Source organism: Mytilus trossulus, chromosome 3 (assembly GCF_036588685.1).
Source record: "Mytilus trossulus isolate FHL-02 chromosome 3, PNRI_Mtr1.1.1.hap1, whole genome shotgun sequence".
Lineage (NCBI taxonomy): Eukaryota > Metazoa > Mollusca > Bivalvia > Mytilida > Mytilidae > Mytilus > Mytilus trossulus.
Window position 1 is genome coordinate 31,117,454 of NC_086375.1, and position 21,846 is coordinate 31,139,299.

At 32.2% G+C, this 21,846-nt stretch overlaps 1 protein-coding gene across 2 annotated transcripts; it reads left to right on the forward strand.

The window, feature by feature from the left end:
• Window positions 1-381: 381 nt before the first annotated feature.
• LOC134711231 (alpha-(1,6)-fucosyltransferase-like) lies at window positions 382-21,746 on the forward strand. 2 transcript variants are annotated; one of them, XM_063571711.1, is made up of 10 exons: window positions 382-476; window positions 8,263-8,454; window positions 9,782-9,891; window positions 11,269-11,428; window positions 12,809-12,923; window positions 13,268-13,505; window positions 14,232-14,478; window positions 15,398-15,574; window positions 15,938-16,088; window positions 16,869-21,746. In XM_063571711.1, the coding sequence occupies exons 2-10, from the start codon at window positions 8,264-8,266 to the stop codon at window positions 17,181-17,183; spliced, it is 1,704 nt and encodes a 567-aa protein (XP_063427781.1). In that variant the 5' UTR covers window positions 382-476; window position 8,263; the 3' UTR covers window positions 17,184-21,746. The 2 variants fall into 2 exon arrangements, with proteins under 2 accessions (XP_063427781.1, XP_063427780.1); XM_063571710.1 differs by lacking the exon at window positions 382-476 and adding an exon at window positions 5,611-5,758.
• Window positions 21,747-21,846: the final 100 nt, after the last annotated feature.

Here is a 21,846-nt window from a genome sequence, read left to right on the forward strand (position 1 = left end):
CAAAACAAGATTAAGATTTGTTTTGTTTTATTCTTTGATGTGAAAACATGGACATTGACCAACTACTACACGACTATTTACATATAGATATATTTGAGTGTTATTGAAGTACAACACGACTTCCTTTTCCGTAATATTGATCAATCTGAAAGATAACACTTTCAATGGAACAAGAATCGTGTATTCGTCTGAGAACAGTTATCATAAATAACATTTTGAAAAATTAGAGCTGTAACTTAGACTATTGCAAGTTTTATATACTAGCCATTGACTTTTAAAGTAAACGTTTCAATTTGACCTGTTTGATGGAATTTTCATTCAATGATAACACTAGTACTTTAGGTCGCGGTGTATCCTGTCTTGACCACCTTATATCATATATAGTTTAAACGAAATTGTCCATGTGTCCCGGGGTCATTGTAATTTTGAAAAATAACGTAGACAACACTACCCAGATCAGAATCCAAGAGGTGTAGGTAAGTCATAATTGTTAAAGTTTGCAAAATTGATAAACACTATTTTTAATTTCATTTCAAAGTGCACGCTGTCTTGGGTATTTAGGGACAGGCAGTTTTGTTAACCCTCCCCTTTTTTAATTTCAATTATTTCCACGTTTTACCGTATCATGTAAACCTAAATATACTTAAAATAACTTGTATTTGCTTTTTACTTTGAGTTCAAAGTAATATGTTTAAACGCTGGGAGTAAATAAATAAGATGATAAATATAAGAAGATGTGGTATGAGTACCAATGAGACAACTCTCCATCAATTAAAAAGTCACAATGTGTAAAAGTAAAGGTCTTCGACACAGAGCCGTGGAAATTTGTTTTGGACAACCAATCCGCTGCACAGAGTCATGCAGTCTTCTTTTACAGCTCTTGAAGATACACTATATTTCTGTAATTTTGTAACGCCATTCAGACTAGTAATGTTTGAATCCACCATACATACTCATAATGTTGAAGGCCGTACTTTAACCTATAATGGTTTACTTTTTAAATTGTTATTTGGATGGAGAGTTGTCTCATTGGCAATCACACCACATCTTCCTATATATATAGATTCCTACATGTATACTCCGTGATATTGGAAAGTACCTTGAGGAAAGAGCATCTCATAAATTCGTTTGACAATTACGTTATCTGCAATCTTTTGATTTTCGAACAAAGATAACAAAAAAAAAGTCCCGTTCTGAGAAAAACTAAATTTCCATTTTTAACCTGTAAAAGTAAGTCAACAAACTTGATCTCTTTTTGGGAATTTGCGTCAACTTATAACACAAAAACATATATTTGTTATGCCAGCTAACGAATTTTATATTTTATAAGATTAATGTCCGAATAAATAAATCATGCTTATCGTTTCCGACTGATTAAAATCCGAATTTTGTTTTCTTAAGTTGAGTAATTAGAAAAAAGTCATGTATATTATCAAGGGAGCCTGGATGACATATATCGAAGCAAAAAAAAAACCCACTATATATATATTATTCTAGGGTCGAATTTGAGTCATATGTAAGGTCTTGATATCGAACTGGTATTCAAGGGTATTAGATCTCAAATGTTATTTTGTTTCATGTATTAAATCTGTGTATTTAATATTTGTTGGGATCAATGATTGAAAACGAAGGTTAACGCTGCGTGTCATTCAAGATAATTGATTCCAAGTCAAAAGTCCGTATAATTATTGATCAAAATTTGGATAACTAGGAAGAAATTCACACTTTTCGTAATTAAATTACACTATATATTCTAAGAATAGTTAAACTAGATATCAAGTTGTATTGAAACTGGGAACAATATATATGTTCCTGATTGAAATCAAAACCACCAAACCGGATTTTTTTTTCCATATTTCATATTGATACAAACCAATAAAAGAATTTTAATAGTTGATAATAAAATTGAGAATGGAAATGCGTGGGGAATGTGTCAAAGAGAAAACAGCCCGACCAAAGGGCGGAAAACAGCCGAATTAGCAGTTATTATTGCAGTATAACCTATTTGACCAACAAGCATGGAATTTCATGACATAGAGCATAAATAATTGTGAAAAACATTTTTCGTATGCATCAATGGCCTTTTACTCCTGGAACTATGATACAACGAGTTATTACATATGCCCAATTAATATTTTACTCCATTCAAACCACTCAGGACTAGTATATATCGTGAAACATCAGTAGCTGGAAAGTTGAAAACTGTAAGCACTCAATTTCAGGTTCATTTTGGGCTTATTTTGTTTTTTTAGTTTTCAATACACAAATTAACCCGTTTCAAACGATTTTTTTTTTATCCTGTATTTTAATGTTAAAACAATCGTTCATCTACAAAATATACAACATATTTATTATTTTAACTATCAAAAAGCAAGTACCACTAACTTAGTATGTAATAACTCTGTCTGTTCATGAATTCAGACTGTAGAAATAAAATTTCAAAATAAACTTAACCTGCCACCAACAGTTATCTTTTTCTTGTGTTTACTTTGTACAATAGATTTATGTAAATCTCTCATCAATTAATCTTCCTTTGAGCATATATATATACAACTCGTCTAAACATCAACCTGTAAAAGTAAGTCAACAAACTTGATCTCTTTTGGGAATTTGCGTCAACTTATAACACAGAAACTTATATTTTTTATGCAAGGTTACGAATTTTTATATTTCGCAATTTTTGGTTTTTCCCTCGCCGGGATTCGAACTCATGCTACTGTGATATCGTGACACCAAATCGCCTGCACTGCAGCCGTCCCGCTAGACCACACGACCACCTGGGCTCTCAAAAAAAGAGCTTTTGGTGGGCATGTGTTACCTTTCCACGTCAGTTTTAATCTAACGGCGTAATACACATATATATATATATATATATACTGAACGGATTTAGAAACGCAACACTCATTTTTTTGATTTTTTTTACCAAATCTTTTTTTATTCTCTTACAACTACTTTTCATGCCTATCATGCTTCTTTCTCCTTACAAAAAAATCTAAATCTGACTAACCTGTGGTTATTGAACATACCGAATTTTTGAAGTCGCACGAATTTTTTAAAGCGAAATTTTGGTCCCATGAAAGATTGTTTCAGTTTTTTTGCTTTGTGAAACAGTTCTTTCAATCCTTTGCCTGACTTACTTTTTTTTAAATGTTGCATAAAATTGAGAATGGAAATGGGGAATGTGTCAAAGAGACAACAACCCGACCAAAATAAAAAAACACAACAGCAGAAGGTCACCAACAGGTCTTCAATGTAGCGAGAAATTCCCGCACCCGGAGGCGTCCTTCAGCTGGCCCCTAAACAAATATATACTAGTTCAGTGATAATGAACGCCATACTAATTTCCAAATTGTACACAAGAAACTAAAATTTAAATAATACAAGACTAACAAAGGCCAGAGGCTCCTGACTTGGGACAGGCGCAAAAATGCGGCGGGGTTAAACATGTTTGTGAGATCTCAACCCTCCCCCTATACCTCTAACCAGTGTAGAAAAGTAAAAGCATAACAATACGCACATTAAAATTCAGTTCAAGAGAAGTCCGAGTCTGATGTCAGAAGATGTAACCAAAGAAAATAAACAAAATGACAATAATACATAAATAACAACAGACTACTAGCAGTTAACTGACATGCCAGCTCCAGACTTCAATTAAACTGACTGAACGATTATGATTTCATCATATGAACATCAGGCACAATCCTTCCCGTAAGGGGTTTAGTATCATACCATCATAACATATATGAGAAGAACATAACCCGTGTCATGCCAACAACTGTTTTTAGAATAAATGTGTTTAGTTCCGACGCAAAGACCTTATCAGTGACTCAATATTAACGCCAAAATATGCAATCTTTAATGACTTGACAACAGTATCGTAATTATATCCCTTCTTAATAAGTCTATTCAAAGGTTTTGTAAGTTTATGAGGTGAATACTGACAAAGGCCAGAACGTAAATAGTGCAGGGATACAGGCGAGCCCCTCTATCTGGTAAATGACGTCATAAAGGCGTGCATAATTGACGAGTTTTTGCCGGTGACGGATGAACTCGAAAGTGGTCGATTTTTTTTATTATCAAATTAAATTTTTAAATTCTGTACACTTTACTTATGTTTTTATTTAGTTCACAGGCATCTCCATTTTGCCAAGTCTGAGAAATAAAACAAAAAGAGAACTGAATTAGCCCTTAAGAATACTGCAAACATGAAAACGTAAATGTGCTGCAACCATACCGTATGACTTCAGAAACTTGTTCTTCTGTCCTTCCGACAACGATACAAGTAGACAAGATTTGTTGCTGGCCATCAATGAACAGATCAACGTGTAGTGACAATGAACCTCAACAGAATTTGATTATGTAACGTCATTTGCCAATCATGTTTACCGCCGCAACGTCAACTGATAACCAAATTGCCAAGTGCCATTGAGTACAGATGCATGCCATAAATGTTTCCCATAAACTGCACTGCCAAAGAATTGACTGAAGGAAAACCTGTAAAGCCCTCAAGTTCCAACCGCATAATTGCCAAAACCAATTAATGGGTAGAACAAATGCAAAATCAGAAGTTGTAAAACAGAACCCAAAAAATGTCAGAAAGAATTTGTTGACCTTTCTGACAATCATTTTGGCATTAGTAACAGGCAGTCATCGCTTTTGACGTTGACACATTCATTCAAAAATAACACAAAAATAATCTAGTGTTGCGTTTCTAAAGCCGTTCAGTATATATTCCTATGCCTTTATCATACCAGAAAAATTCTCACGAGCCCGCCGTGGATTAAATATCGCCCAATTAATATATTTCCAGGCGTTCATGTGAATATTGATGGCATCATTTGTTTAAACATTCATTAACCAATTGAATCCAACGTCGTTTGGGTCAAGTAGAATCCCCCTGGAAACAACATATCAATATCTACTTTCCTCTATATCGACTTGATAACGTGGGACTGGGTATAATTGTTTGAAAGGTGTATTTTTATATTACAACACTTTTCATTTCTAGATAAAAGCCTGTGAACTAAATAAAAACATAAGTAAAGTGTACAGAATTTAAAAATTTAATTTGATAATAAAAAAAATCGACCACTTTCGAGTTCATCCGTCACCGGCAAAAACTCGTCAATTATGCACGCCTTTATGACGTCATTTACCAGATAGAGGGGCTCGCCTGTATCCCTGCACTATTTACGTTCATCAAGCGTCTTAGTGATCGTCTTTGTGCAGGATAAACTAGAAATAATGGTTGCTCTGTAGGTACTTACTGACAATTCCCTAATGACAGCAGTGTTGATTGTCAATTTTGAGAATTCAATTTGTCGAATAATTCGTACAATATAGAATTATAGTTTTCCAACCACTCGCTCAACCTTGGAAGGAAGTGACGACGCCCCTAAACGCACAAATGACGGTGATAAAGGCGCGTATAATTGACGAGTTTTTTCCGGTGACGGATGAACTCGAAAGTGGTCTATTAGTCCGACCCTTTTATGTACATCGCTATACATTGAGAAATAAAGTTAAAGTTTGGTTCTAAGTCAAAATTTATAATGGGTTACTTTTGCGTTTATTTGTTACGCATTTATATATACATTAATAAATACAAATTCAACATTGATCGAAAATTTGTTGGCAGTTGTCTTGGGGGAATAATGCATCATTTAACATTGAGAACGACATTTTGAACAGAAATCCTTCATTTTTGTTTCAAAACATAAATGCACAATTACCCCAAGGCCACAATTATCCATTAGAGGTAAAATCTTAGTGACAATATTCTTTGGTAACTTCTTCATTGCTGATAATTTCTGGCCATGCCAAGCCCATGCCCCCGGTAGAACAATTGTTCAAAGGCATAACACATCGAACTTGAGAAGTTGGTGCTTTAGACACACCAAATTAATACGGTGTCATTTTCATTGTCTTACTCTGAAATGGCACAGAGCTGTTTACATTTAGGGATTGTCTGATTGTCTATATTTATACAGAATTTACATAGAAAAATTATATGCATTATGCCTATTATGGTTAGCAGACAAAAAATATAGTTTTCTAAGGATTTTGAAAAAAGTTTGTTTTGTCCAATTTGAAAGGGGGGGGGGGGGAAGGGGGGGGGGTCTCATTACTATTCACAAGTTGATCTTTTTTTGTCAATCATGATTCACAGAAAATAAATTACAACAATCAGGGATCACAAAAATATATAAAAAAAATCAGTAGTAAAACGGATCACAATCATGACAAAAGGGAAAATAAGGCCTAAAATAAAATATTCTAATGCAATTAATTTGTAACGATAATTTTCATTGGACGTTGATAAATATTTTGAGGGGTTAGATTCCACGTTCTACCAGTCCGTAACTAAGACAGCTACCATTTTGAATTCCGATTATTTTGGGATATGTAATTTCTCAAAAAATAAACAAGATATTCACATTTTGAGCTTAAAATCTTCTTTTTGTCTATATTGAAGCCATTATGAAGTGTACGAAAAGTAAAAATACGTTTAGTATTCATGTTTGACATCCAGATTAAACACATGACGTCACATTTTTAAGATGCTAAAGACAATGCGACAGTTTCGCGAACTTTTTCATTTATGCCATTTTTAAGCAAAAATATTTATTAAATGACATTTATTTTAAGATGCGGCATTAGAATGGAGATAACTGTATTGTATTTTAAGTTTGGCCTTCGTAAAACTTGATTTTACTGTCGCAAATATCCGTTTACCTATCTCCGCTCCACGTCGCTAGGTAAACTCAATTTGCGACAGTAAAATCTACGTTTTACGAAGGCCAAGCTTAAAATACAATACAGTTATCTCCTAATTGTTTGTTTTCCCAATCCCGACCGACCCTGCAAAAACGGTCCTACTCATAAAATTTTATTGTCTAAACTTAGTCAAATATTGTTTTATTCATTTTCGATTTTCATGCTTACCAGATCAACCAGCATTGTTCCAGCTTTTAGGAAAAAATAAAATTATTTCCCTACCTACCTACCCACACCTGGCTTAGCAGGGTCGGGATTGGGGAAACAAACAATTTATTAATTTAGGCCTAATAATGAAGATTGAAAATAACCCATCAGGCCCCTCCAATATCAGTCTAAAATTAAGTTGATCAGGGTAAATACTGATGTTTGATTTATTAAAATAAACATTAGCATTAAATCTGAACCTTTAGCTACTATAATCACGATATCTATGCCCCAGACTAGTAAATATTGATTCGGCCTAGAGGAATTTAATTTTTTTTATAGTCATATATAGCATGTATAGGGACACGTTTTGATATTTATTTAAATTCCAGTTTTTAGTGCAGACTGCCGCGCATTGTAGTGACACCTTGTGTCAGGAATGTCTGCTGAATTGAAAGAGCAGATGTTCCAAATAAGGGGAATGAAACTAAATTTTCTCAGTATCAGAATACAAAAAGGGATGGACACAAGATCAAGTTCACTTCATTTGCAGTTAAGAACATTAATTTCTTTAGCTTGTGGTATTCATCTACGATTTCCACTAGTAACAATACCTGAACAAATCTCTCAATGCTTGTGTCAATTTGAAAGATGACTGTAGTAAATTATATTAAATTAAACATCACACAAGGGTTGAATTTGGCCCATATCAAATCATACAGATCATGCTGAACAAGCTTCAACAACATGGCAGAAAATGTCATTACGGTTCTTGTTTTATCATAACATTTCAGAAAACATCGCAAATGAATGATTTCCCACAAACTTATATCCAATGACACCAAATAGGAGTATACAATTTAGATGATTTAAAAGTATAGTAAACATGCACAATCTACTTGTTAAAGCAGATATCTTTCAAGAGCAAATCAGGTTGTACCTTTCTCTTATAAGGTCAGTTGCATTATACCAAAGCATTTTGATTTTTCCAATAAAAAACGACAAAAAAGACAACTATTTCAATTTCAATATTTTATTGGAAAGAGCACAATAGAGGCGTGATCAAAATACAGACAATTATAATATTAAAACAACATATTAATGAAACATAGTTGTATGTCACAACAACTTATAAACGCCTTATTCCCTGCATTTGACAATGTTGACAGGAATATGTTTTTAGTACATTTGACCAGTTTATGAGCTCTATGATAAGATAAATTGATGGATTTTTGCATTACACTGCATCAGCAAGTCTATGATAAATTTTATGAGAAAAGGTGCATAAGTCTTCATCTCCTTTATTTCATTATATTAATGGTATATTTATGTTTACAGAATGAAGTCTTGGAAGATCATTGGTGCTTTGCTTGCATCTTGGTTGGTTATTCTTATTTATATGAGTAACTCATTTAGTTCGGACAACAATAATGCCAATGATTTGGAAAGACAGTTGAAGAGAGCACTCAGGGAGTTGGAACAATTAAAAACTCAAAATAATCAATTACAATCAGTAGCTGAAGATATAAGGTAGGTATATTGTTACTGTAACCATGGAAAATCCCACTGAAAGGATAATTGAACCTTTTTAGATATCAACAAGATACATATTTATCCACTGGATAAGTTTGATCCCCTGGTTCCCTCTGAACCGCCGGTTAAATTTCAACCGCTGGTTAACTCAACCGCCGGTTAAATCTGAACCGCCGGTTAAATCTGAACCGCCGGTTAACTCAACTGCCAGTTAAATCTAAACTGCTGGCCAACTCAACCGCTGGTGAACTCAATACAAATAGGGTGCAAACATTAATCCACCATTCTGCCTCTGATGAAGGTTCTTTTCAGGCTATAAAACATCACCAGGGGCTGTTAATTATGTGTATTGGTATTATACCATATATATACTATATTTTTAGGTATATTGTTATCCTTGATAAAAGGAAGGAAGACAGTAGGTGTAAAAGAGGGAGGTCTATTTTTTAATCTGCTTAAACTAACGAAACCTTATTTTTAACAAGTATTATACTAGCATGTGACTAGATTTAATAGAAGATGTGGTATGATTGTCAATGAAACTCTCCACACAGAGAAAATACCACAAAAATTAACAACTATACATCACCGTACAGCCTTCAACAATGAGCAAAGTCATGTTTTGATATCAAATGTTTAGTAATATACATATACAAATGTATGATGTGTGTTGAGGGGACAGACCTCTTTTTCCAAGTTTATTCAAATTTACATGTCATGTCTGATAACTTTCTCTTCATTGATTCTGTTATGTTTATAGTTTGCAGGTGCTGATTGATGCCAGAATCTTCAAAAATCTTTGAACTGTGAAGTGTGCATGAACTCGCATTTGAACGCCAACGGCAAAATGAAAAAAATGAAAACAACACTACTTATAATTCATGCATCTGGAACATTTCTTATGGATTTACCTTCATTATATCAAGTTTCTAATCTTAATCACATGTTTCTGTAAACTATAAGTAAGAAGATGTGGTATGGGTGTCAATGAGACAACTCTCCATCCAAGTCAAAATGTATAAAAAGTTAACGATTATAAGTCAAAGTACAGCCTTTAACAAACAGCCTAGGCTCACACCAAACATCTAACTATAAAAGGGCCCCAAAATCACAAGCTATAGTGTTAAACCATTCAAACAGGGAAACATACAGTCTAATATATATACAAAATGAAAAATGTGAAACACTTATGCACCACAAACACTAATGACAATCGCTTAATCACAGGCTTTTGACTTAGGACAGGTGCTTACAATATTAATTGCAGCCAGTTTAAACTTCTGTACACATTCTTTGGCTTATTCTGATTCTGATTTGTTTCCAGAAAGGTGAAATTAAAGTCTGGTGGAAACAGTCAGCTTAAAGAAATAGAGGACAGATTTAATATGATAGACAATGGAAACTCCAAGACTGGAGTCAAAGATACATGTCAAGGTTTGTTTTACATAATTGTAACTTCACTTTGGGGTTTTGCAAAATTGAAAATTTAAGGCATTTTTTGTTAAAGTTAAATTTTAACGAATGATCATTTCACATGTTTTTTCCCTCTTAAGCTTTATAAAAAATTACATATGATGATTGTTTATTAGACAACAAGAACAAAAGTAGTCGGTTGCTAGATTATTTCTCAGACTTGTTTATTTTTTATGCATTGTATACAACTAAGTTAAGAGCCGTGGTTTAGTGGTTAGTGCATCGGACTACTAACACAAAGGTTCCTGGTTCGATTCCCGTTTGGGATGAAAATTTCAGGACCTCAATTTTCGGCTCTCCCTTGACACCAATTGCGAGTATGGTCTTGAGGAAACGATGATAGTCCGTCGGACGGGGACGATAAATGGCTGACCCGTGTTAAGAGAGAGCCATATCTCTTGCACGTTAAAGACACCCTTGTAGATTTCGAAAAAGAGTTGGCTAATGCCGCTACAAGGCAGCACTCGCACCCGCAAAGTGGAAAGGGATTAATATAAGTTGCAAAACTTGTTTCCCAATCAACTATAAATAAATATGCTTAAACTAACAAAGTTATATAATTTGAGATTAAGATAATAAATACATATAAGAGGGGGGATAGGGCCTTTATCCGGACTCTGGGAACGGGTGTTTTTAAGCTAGGGATTTCGGGAGAGACCCTTTTGGTATCCAGGAATTCTTTATTCGAATTTAGGGACCTCAGGATTATGTTGTTATTAAGTCAAGGATTTCGTGATTTCGTGTTTTTAAGCCCAGGATTTCGGGATCAGGACCCCTCCTACCCTCCCTCATATTAGGAACGCATGGAAGGCACTTCCAAATCTCAACAATGGGTGGGTGTATTTGTGAAATGAAAGTGTAACTTAAGTTATTACCAAAGTGCTTTACAGGGATCTCTGTAACTGAGAGCTCCAAGTATTGGAACTACTTTATCAATAGACTGTCAATACTGAGGTTGTAAGTTCAAATTTGCATGTGGCAAGTGCCGTCAATTCCTATCTAAATACACTAAGATAGTCAGTTTTCCTAACTATGGTCTGTGGTTTTCTCCAGGCATTCCAGCTTCCTCTACCAATAAAAACTTACTACCATGAAATAGCATAAATTCAATAGTGCTTAAAGTGGCATTCAACAACAACCAATTAAAAAGATTTCTGGTAAACATGTTTGAAAAAGGAACAGACAATCAATTATTGGATTAACTCTCATTAAACAATTTTTATTGACACACTTAGCTGCTAAAATTTGAAGAATTTTTTTTTGTTCATTTTTTATTTATTGATTCTTTATCAACACTAGAAATTTGAAATTTATACTTTACAAATGTATTTTTTGTAGCGGGTGTTTACTCCTTGGCACATGAGTTACAACAGAGGAAGGTCGACAGAGATATAACTGAGTTCTGGTTCTATATGAATACTAAACTTGAAAAGTTAAAAAATAATGGAAACAATGAAGCAGCTAAAGATATTCTAAAGCGAGCTCAAGACTATCAAAGGTATTTTAATATTTTTCAATCAGTGATATATTTGTGAGGCCATGTCTGTTCATGTTAATGCGACACACCTTACTTTTAGCGTTGACCCTAAGTAATTTTTTTCCGTCTTAAAGTGAAAATAAACTGAACTAATGTGAAGAGAAAAGTTAAGAGTTCTAAATAAAATAAATCTATTTCCTGCTGTATGATAATGTTCACAGTCATGAATATGACAGCTCTCAACTCAAATGATGAAAGAAATACTTTGCCACTAAATTAATTAGATAATCAGATATCCTTTATTACTTGGTCATTGGAAGAAATCAGCAAGTCCACCAGTGCAATCTGTTGTGAATGAGTTAGTTATCTCCCTTCATTGACTTTTTTAAAATTTATAATTTTTATGAACAGAAAAAACAACTCCATGATAGTCTGCTAGCCTCAAGCTGGAGGGGTTGTGATTTTTGTCACTGGGTAGGTTGAATTGTCTTTCATTCATACTGTATTTTTGGCTTTTGGTACTTTTCTGCTTTATGTACAGCTGGACTGTTAATTGTTGTTCAGACTATTTTTCAGTGTTGTCTCTAAGTTTTTTCTTTGCTATTGTTTTCCTCATGGTGCAGTCTGATTTTTTCCTGCCTTTGGTTTTTGATTGAAACCTTTGTTTTTCTTATTTTTTATAGGTGGAATGTAACTATGTGCACTAAGCTATGTAAAATATTTGACTTAACCTGATAGTAATGGTTCCATTATATGCCTATTGAGACTGAGAAAAAACTCACGTTTTCAACTGATAAGAAAACAACATTTTGTAACAGTCCCTACAATTTGCCAAAAAAAATGCAATGAAAGAATATTATTGCATTCAGACTTTTTGTATCATGGTATCTTAGCATAGAAATCATCAAAAAGGTACAAATTTATTCATCCTATGGCTTCTGTATGTATTTTTTATATTGAAATATGGGTTACATGTTCCTCTCCCAATTTCCTCCTTTTGAATTTTTCCCTACTTCCAAATAAACCTTCTTTTTTCCAGATTCCAACTTTTACCCTTTAAATCACTGATCGCCACTTTATATTCCCTAATTTCCACATCCCAGTTATGTCTTCATTTCCTTTTTCCTTGTAATTTAATTGTTCTAGAAGCACCTTTTTATGAAATTAGATTTTCTTTGAGTTCATACTCTTGAATACAAACAGTTGACATGTACGACATGTGCATTGCAATGACCTAACAAATAGTCTAAGCACTATTTTTCGGGCTACCTGGACAATTAGCCACTCAGAATAAATTGATATACCATATCTCATTTTCTTTCCCTGACAGTCTGATTTTAAGATTAAATAGTTAAAATATTAAAAGATGTAATATGTTTTGATTTTTGCATTTGTTGTCAGAACATTAAGAAATGACATGCAGTCTTTGTACGATACTGATGAAATGGACAAATGGAGAGAGAAAGAAGGAAAAGAGCTTGGCGAGTTAGTACAGAAAAGGCTTCACTACATTCAGGTACTTAAAATGGATTATATGTACTAAAGTTACAGAACCACTAATTTGGACTGGTCAGATAGAACACATGAAATTAGAACATATTTATAAGCCGTAATTCTTGAGAGTTATCTCCCATACTGATAAGGTTTTTTTTCCCAGTGTGTATGTAACACTGTTTTTTTATTGAAGTTTTTACATTTATTTTAACCTCCTAAAGACATGATATATATATGATGTAAAACTTAGATTATTTAAAAAAAAAAAGATTATTTAAAAAAATTATTATGACAATTTTCCTTTATAAGTCTTTAAAAAATATTTTTATCAAACTTAAATTATCTTTCTTATGTTGATTCATTTAGAACCCAAAAGACTGTAGCAAGGCAAAGAAAATTGTGTGCAATCTCAGTAAGGGGTGTGGTTATGGATGTCAGTTACATCATGTGACCTACTGTCTCATTACTGCATATGCTTTGGAGAGAACAATGGTATTGGAGTCCAAAGGTTGGAGATATGCTGCAGCAGGGTGGGAGACTGTCTTCCTACCATTGAGTGACAATTGTATTGACAGACAGGGACAAGGAGCTAGACATTGGTCAGGTAAAAATAATATGCAATACTCTCTGTGCAGAAGTTGTTCATACGAGGATATAAGTATCCAGGAAAATACATTTTTTCCTCAATTCACAAAAATTGGTACACATAAAAATAACCGTACTTTACGTTGAACAAGTAGTAAATCATTAGTAATGTTAAGTAAATGTATGCTCTCACTGAAATGTCAGATGAAGACATGATAACAAGCCCTGGATTGATCAGGTAAAAATGACAAACTGAAAAGACCACGGCAAATAATGAAAATGGACCAAAAGATAATCAACAGTTCTTTTACATAACACATATACAAATAAAATAAACAACATAGAAAACTAAATGAGAAACAGGAACCCCACCAAAAACCATGGTTGATCTGAGTTGTTACGGAAGGTTTAGCAGATCTTGCTCCAAATGCGGCACTTGTAAAGGATATTTCTATTTTTTTTTATAGGAGGGACAGTGAACAAACATTTAATCAGGAAAACACACTTATATGTATTAACAGACAATGGAAAAGCTAACATGTACATATATTTGATTTGGTCTCTGGTGGGTAGTTGTTGCATTGCCAATCGTACAACATCTTCCTATTTTATAATAAACAATGTAACTACCCTATATCAATAAAATCTTGAAACTTGCTCTATGAGTCATTGTCACTTTTTGTTTTGCATTGTTATAAGAGTGTATTGAAGGGGATATTTATATTGGTTATTTTTTTATTTCCAGATCCAAAAAATTTAGTGAATGAGATGGCAATAGAGATGCCTATTATTGACAGTTTACATCCACGGCCCGACTTCCTACCATTAGCCATTCCAGAGGACCTGGCACCTCGTCTCACCAAGTTACATGGAAATCCATCTGTTTGGTGGATCGGTCAGATAGTTAAATATCTGACACGTCCACAACCCCATCTACAAAAAGATATAGAATCAGTTAATCAAAGGTTGAAGTTTTCTGGTCCAATTGTAGGGTATGTATCATATGAAGAATAAATGCAGATTGATAAATTGATTGAATTTCTGTATTTTAATGCCATTCTCAGTACTATTGGCTTTTTCATGGTAATTAAGGAATAACAGTACTGTAGTTGAAGAGTTGGCACCGTCAATTGTAGATTTGACGGTCGCAAATGCAGTTTTACTGGCGACTCTTAGCAGAGACAGTAAAACGGAGATTTGCGACCGTCAAATCAAAATTGACAGTGCCAACTTTTCAACTACAGTACTGTTATTCCCATTCTAATGCATTTAAAGAAATGATATGATAAAACTTGGAAAAATATCTAAATTTGAAAAATAAAAAAAATCCGCTAAACTTCATGAATGATTTTGGTGCAAAGACATCATGGGTAAACGTGACGTCATACAAATAGAAACTGACAAACTGGATGTTATTACGTTACCTGTACGCTTCAAATTCGGATAAAATAAATTTAAAACGGTGAATTCGAGGTAGGTGTTGTTTTATTTTGGATTATATAGTAGTAATCGAACATTTGTTGATTCATTCATTTCAAAATGGTTGTCCCTCCATAGTTACGCCTGGTCAACTGTGGATTTGACAGCAACTTTTAGCCAATGAAAAAAATTGTTACATACAAATTGCATTAGAATCAGTTTTTACCGGTGGCAGAAGCTGGATTGTTCCCTTCAGTAGTAGAAATAGTCGATTAAGTAAATGCATATGCAGAGTATATGTCAATGAGGCATAAACTGAACAACATAGTTATAAACTGTAAAATACATGTTCAGGTTCACATAAGGAAAGGATGCAAAATCATTTAAAGTTTTGGATGAAGGATGAACTTTGTATAATTGTAGATAACTTTAATCTTGACTAACAAAAGTGTGAAAACCAATACATTTACACATTTCTATCTTTGTATTCAGAGTACATGTAAGAAGAACAGATAAAGTAGGAACTGAAGCAGCCTTCCACGGCATTGATGAGTATATGAAATATGTAGAAGAATACTATGATTTATTAGAGACCAAACAGAAAGTAGAAAAACGGAAAATATTTTTAGCCTCAGACGATCCATCTGTGGCTACAGAAGCTAGACAAAAGTAAGATTTATTCAACTGAGTGAAAATTAGCTATGTTTTACTTAAAGCTTGTCCTAATTTCATTATATTTGTGCATTGTAAGACACTTTTTCAGAAGATTTATTCATATCCGAGTGTTTCTAAATTGTAAGTGACACTACTGCAGTTTATTCATTTAAGTATGTTCTTCATTATATGACATATTTAGATTGTTCAAGCAGCTGTGAAAATTGAAAAAAAAATATTATACATTTACTGTAATCACTTTTCTGTTATGTATATGGTTGCAAGAAAGATTTAAAAACATTACGGTCTTAATTTGGAATTTCAGATTCAACAAAATAGATTGACATTATCACTAACAGCATGACATTTTTTTTATAGATATCCTCACTATGAAATAATAAATGACCCAGACATTACCCAATCAGCAGGACTCAACAAACGTTATACTGACGAATCTTTACGAGGAATTATTTTAGACATCCATTTCTTATCGCTGTGTGATCACCTAGTCTGTACCTTTTCATCACAGGTAATGTAATTTCATATCATAAAATAAGAGTTTGTTTATGATTTTTAAGTGCACAGTACATCAATACATCAACTGTCATCAGGTATGTTCTAGACCAACAGTTTTGAAAGTGAAATACAAGAACAAAATTATGAGCATCAGACCCTAAGGTCCCTCACAGAACACTCAAAAGCATAAATGTTGATACAAGTGTAGGAGGTTTGACATATTTATGTGAATGAGACAGCAACCCAGTAAAACAACAACACTAAAACAAACACACAAAAGACATTTTAGGGGAAAACATACTGTCCTTAAAAATAGACAAATTACTAAACGGTATATCCAGTTCAAAATTGCCATAATGCTAGAATTGTGTATTTTGTAAAATATAAAGATGCTAGTATTACACAACAGCTTGTGAAAATATGCTCTTTCCAGCTCTCCACAGTTTGCATCACACCAAAGTTTTTTAACAACCTTTGAATAGAAAATCTGTTTTTAACTGTACTTGCAAGTCTTTTGATAAAACAAAACATAAGAAACCACACAACTATTGACTGTTATACCTGATTTTTTGAGCTGGGAGTTTTACTGATTCTATACCTTCCCACACTGTAGCATGAATTCTGAAAAGCAAAACATTATTACTTTGATTCTGAAATGATGAACTCAAAACATCATTTAAGTTTGTTGCAGTATATGCATTAGTGGTAGAATTATAAAAAAAAACAAGAAATGATAAGAAAATCATAAATTTTCAGTTTTGTACTATTTGTTATGTTTGATTTTTTTATTTAGGTTTGTCGAGTTGCATATGAAATGATGCAGACAATGTATGGTGACGCCTCATCAAAATTTAAATCATTAGACGATATATTTTACTTTGGGGGACAAAACGCCCACAATGAAAAGGTTGTAGAAAGACATGTAGCCCAAAGTCATACGGAAATAGATTTAGAGCCTGGTGATTTAATTGGAATTGCAGGGAATCATTGGGACGGTTTTTCAAAAGGTTTAAATAGACGGACAGGAAAAACAGGATTGTATCCTTCTTATAAAACGATAGACCATGTGACAACATCTAAAATGCCATTATATCGGCAGGTTAGCTAACACCAAAATGTTTAGTTATAGCGGAAGTTAATATTGGGCTAGGTGCTAACATGTTATGAATAATTTCCATACTTATTAATTTATTTTTTAGTCAGTTCATTGTTAATGTATACAAATTTTATGTATTTTGCAAATTTTAATTTTAATATCATTTGCTATTTTTAAACTACCACAATTTTTATTCCAGATTGCATCCCTAGAATTAGTCCCCCTTTTTATTTTGATTAAGCCTATTAAATAGGTGACGATCACAGAGAATGACCTTCATTCTTCTTTTATAATCAACATCATTTTTTTTAAAAACACTTGTTTTTTTAATCCATATCTTTTTCTTTGTAACTGGTATTTTCAAATAACTTTTATCAAAGGGTTATTGAAAAAAAGTTACTTGTATTCTCAGGTGAAACAGATATATAATATTACCCAAGATAATTTTATTGTTTTATCAGGAATCAATTTTACCAAAAGAAAATTTTGTTTGTATAGAAATCATGACAAAAGTTAGATTCCAATTAATATTATTCATTATAAGTAAACAGCATTGGACTTATTCAGCATTTTAACTATTTCATGTCTAATCAAGACTGTGTGAGGCTTTAAATATAAAGAGAACTTGAAATCTTAAATTTCTGTGTGTTGTAATATATATATTGTTATATGATTTTGTCATCTTAATAAGATGTTTTTTTGGATATGATGTGCTGTATATTCAGAAATAATTTAGTACATTTATTATTGCTTCTGTTAAGAAATGGACACAAATTTGAAATAGGTGTGATTTCCGGAAATGCTGCATACACAAAAATGAATTTTTATCAATGTAACTTCCTTTCTTGTCTCAACTTTTGCACAAATAAAAAACAAAGAAAAGTTTCTGAATTTACAGTACCTTTAATTAGTTTTCAGTTTTTATTGTGGGTTTATTTTTCTTCTTCAATAACTTTCGGAAAAGGAAAGTTCAATATGGAAAAACTAAAAAATAAGTTCCTCTTTTTAGGCCATAATAAATAATAGGTATGTTTGCCCAAACGCTACCTGCCCTGTAATCCAGAAAAAAGCTGCCGTCTCAAATTCTTTTATTGTCCTGATTTGAAGAAGATATTTTTAATCAAATAGGCATGAATACTAATAAACATCTGATACTTCAATTTCTTTTTTTGAAAAAAGAAAAAGAAAATGCCTACCTACCTACCTTCCCACTGTCTCAACCTTTGGGTAGGGTTTGGGCAAACCAAAATATTTTTTAGTGTGGCCTTATTTTTCATAAATAATGAATGAGATCTTCTATTTCATTCGTTCCAATGTGATAATAATCCACCAGTGATCGTTAAATCTACCTTTTAAACTATTGTCCTACCGAAGGTTGCATGTTCTCTCCAGACACTCAGACTTCCTCCACTCATTTTTAGCTTGATTCATCTTCTTTTAGATGATCTTACTTGACTGAGTACCAAAACTTCTTACCACAATGTAGATATTGCCTGTCAAAAAAAAAAATATTCCGGAGCAAAATGTTGGCAATATGAAAATAGTCTAGTGTTTTTTTTACTTCATTGATACATAAATAGTTATCCATGGGAATTTGTTATTCACTTCATAGTTCATATTGAATACATTCCATATTTCATTTTAAAGTTTCATGATATATTGCTCACCATTGTTTACTGTAACCTTGGTTACAGATTGTCTCAAGCTTCAAATATTTTGAGAATTGAAATATATAATGCCTTGCAATACATTGTATCATGCATATTAATGAAAGCTTTAATCTGTATCAATTAAAAAAACATGTATAGTGGGATTTTGGATTATGGCCATAAGGGTGTGAGATGTTCATGCCTTTTGAACGGGGAATTTGATATTCAAAGTTCGCTTAGAATAGTAAAATTTATTTATGTATGTAGATTTTCAAGGTCAAAAACAAAAAAATGTTTATACATTTAATGAATGTGTCACATATGAATGCCAACTTAACTTTCATAATTTATGTCAATGAAAGTTTACTGCATGCAAGACTTAATTCATTTATTCAACATTAACAAATAACATTAAAAAACATTCAAAGGAAAGATGTTAATTCAATGCATCCAGTTGATATGTTTAACTTTCTATTAGTAGATGGTGGTTCTGAATATAAATATTTTTTTGGCTTTTCTTTTGTACTTACATTCATTCACAAATATCAATTTGTCACAATTTTTTTTTTATTAAATCCACAATGTTTATTGCAATTTAAGACCAAGCTGTAACCAGATTTTTTTTTGGAGAACACTGCAATTTATTCAAAGACCAGATATTTTTGATTGCTTCTCATGAAATTTAAGTGAACCACTTGCAATTTAAGGATGTCTGCTTGTCATGTTTTGGAATTTTTATCAGATTTTCGGAATCCTCTGGTCTTAATTATTTGAATGCCTTAAAAAAATTTGCCCATGAACCCCCATTTTTCTTTTTATAAATCTTTCACATGCATAATTATAAGCCATTTGTAATAGTCTCATCAAATCTTATTTATTTTTTCAAAGTATTTGAGGACTTTGACTGGTCAATGATAAAGCTATGAAAAATCAAGAGAGAACATTTTCCTGCCAAATTCCAATGGCTTATATCTAGGAAACAAGCAAATTGACCCCTATATTTTTTTTGCTTTTTTGATTCCTCAATTAATCCCCTATCAATATATACAAGTTTCATGAAAAGTAATTTATTTTGAAACTGACTAGCAAAAATTCTTAAGTGGTTAACACTTTTATGATTTTAGTTGTAAAACCTCTGGCTGTACTATTACTAATTTAGTTTAAGATTTGAGTCTATGGCTACATTTTAATAACAAGTAATTCAGGTGCTAACGAAAACAACACAGGGGGGAGATGTTGAAAAAACTTTTTAATTTTTTAATCAGTGCTAAAAATGTGTTATGTGTGTCATGTTGTATATTTTTATGAAAGGTTGTTTTAACTGTTAAAAAATTAATAGTATCATTTTTAAAAGGTAGATATTTTAGTATTATAAAACATAATTATACCGCTTTAAGATATTTTAAAGGAGACATTTTTATTTATTTTTTCATATTCGATTTTTAAACAGATGATGTAAAAATGGGTTTGAAGCATGATTGAATTATAGATTTGTACATATTATATCAGCTTATGTTTTTAAAGGCATTAATTTCATTTACACAATTTCATCCCAATGACAAAGAGATGTTATTAGAAGGATATTAATGTATATTGGTTATTGTATTTTTCAATGTGTATAAATGAGTGCAATGTGGTATTAGAAAAAGAAGAAACTTAGAAAAAATTTAATGCCATTAAAAAACGAATAACGCAAGTCTGCCAAAAATCCATGCATTGTTGTATATTTATAAGGGGAAACTGGGTATATAGTTACTTTTTGCCTTGTCATATAAAAAAATATAATGTGTTATAATGCTATCAATTTCCATCCCATCGAAAATTTTCATGGTTATGTTTGTCAATAAGTAGGTATCTACTTATATCCTTGAAATTATTGTTTTATAAAAAGGAAAGTAAGAGTAGAGAAAATTGTGAAGTGGTAACAGACATTCGTTGTTTTAATATGTTCAGATCTTATAAATACTTTGACACTTTGTTTAGATAATATTACCAAATTATTTTAAGATATAAGCAACAAATTTTACCAACTAATTGTCTATTAAATTGAAATAACTTCATCACAATCATAAACAAAAGATGACAAATGTTTTCTAATTTGACCCCCCTTTTTTTTTATCAAACTGAAACTATTGCACATAATATAAGCTTTTTGTTTCAACATTTTCAATTCCTCATTTAAATTAGTGCATTGAACTTCACTTCAACATTGTTGATTTAGAAAAAAATAATTTGTTTGTGGATATTTTCTCACATTTAATGAGAATGCAAAAATAACTCCTTCGTCAAAATTTATATGACATATATACCACTTCACAGGAGTGTAAGATTTAATATTGTGTTTGTGTGTTTATATTGTGTACTGTTTTACAGTTGTAGTTGTAAATATTATTTTATGTCTATATAGAACTCTCACTGTTTTCCTTTTATTTCTTGAAGCTTTTGTACTATCTTTATCTTTAAATTTCTAATCCCTCATCCCACCTATGACATTATTTTTCTCTTTTTCTTTTGCAGTAAAAGCTATTTTTTGCTGCTGTGTTATATATGATAGGGTAAATTAAGACTTGCCTAGTGAAATTTCATATTTTTATATAGTGTGAATGATAGGTTACTATTTAACATTTTTAGGGATTTTAGCAAATTAAATTAAAGCAAATAATCAAAACTTCTTGTTATAACTCTTGTATCGAAAAATAAACAAATCATCCGATTATTTAAAAAAACCAAAACAAGACTGATATCAGACTTGCTAACAGATGGACAGCAAATCCATGATCTGATACATTTTGCTGGTTTTTTTTAAGTTCACAACAAATCTTTAATTCTTAAAACTATAATTGACTAAATACCAAAAATAGGTAAACTCATAAATTATGTATTAATTATTTCAAATTATAACGTCATCCCCCTCCCCCCCCCCCCCCCCCCCCAAAAAAAAAAAAACAACCCAGGATACTTGCTTGGATTCCAAAAAAATCTAATCATTAATTCTACATCCCATTAAATGAAATTCCACAATCCCT

What these genes read in the sequence shown, in the direction of transcription:
- LOC134711231 (XM_063571711.1), top strand. Translation starts at nt 8,264, where the DNA reads ATGAAGTCTTGGAAGATCATTGGTGCTTTGCTTGCATCTTGGTTGGTT. An exon ending in TCAGTAGCTGAAGATATAAG is followed by an intron (nt 8,455 to 9,781) that starts GTAGGTATATTG and finishes ATTTGTTTCCAG; the next exon opens with AAAGGTGAAATTAAAGTCTG. An exon ending in CGAGCTCAAGACTATCAAAG is followed by an intron (nt 11,429 to 12,808) that starts GTATTTTAATAT and finishes ATTTGTTGTCAG; the next exon opens with AACATTAAGAAATGACATGC.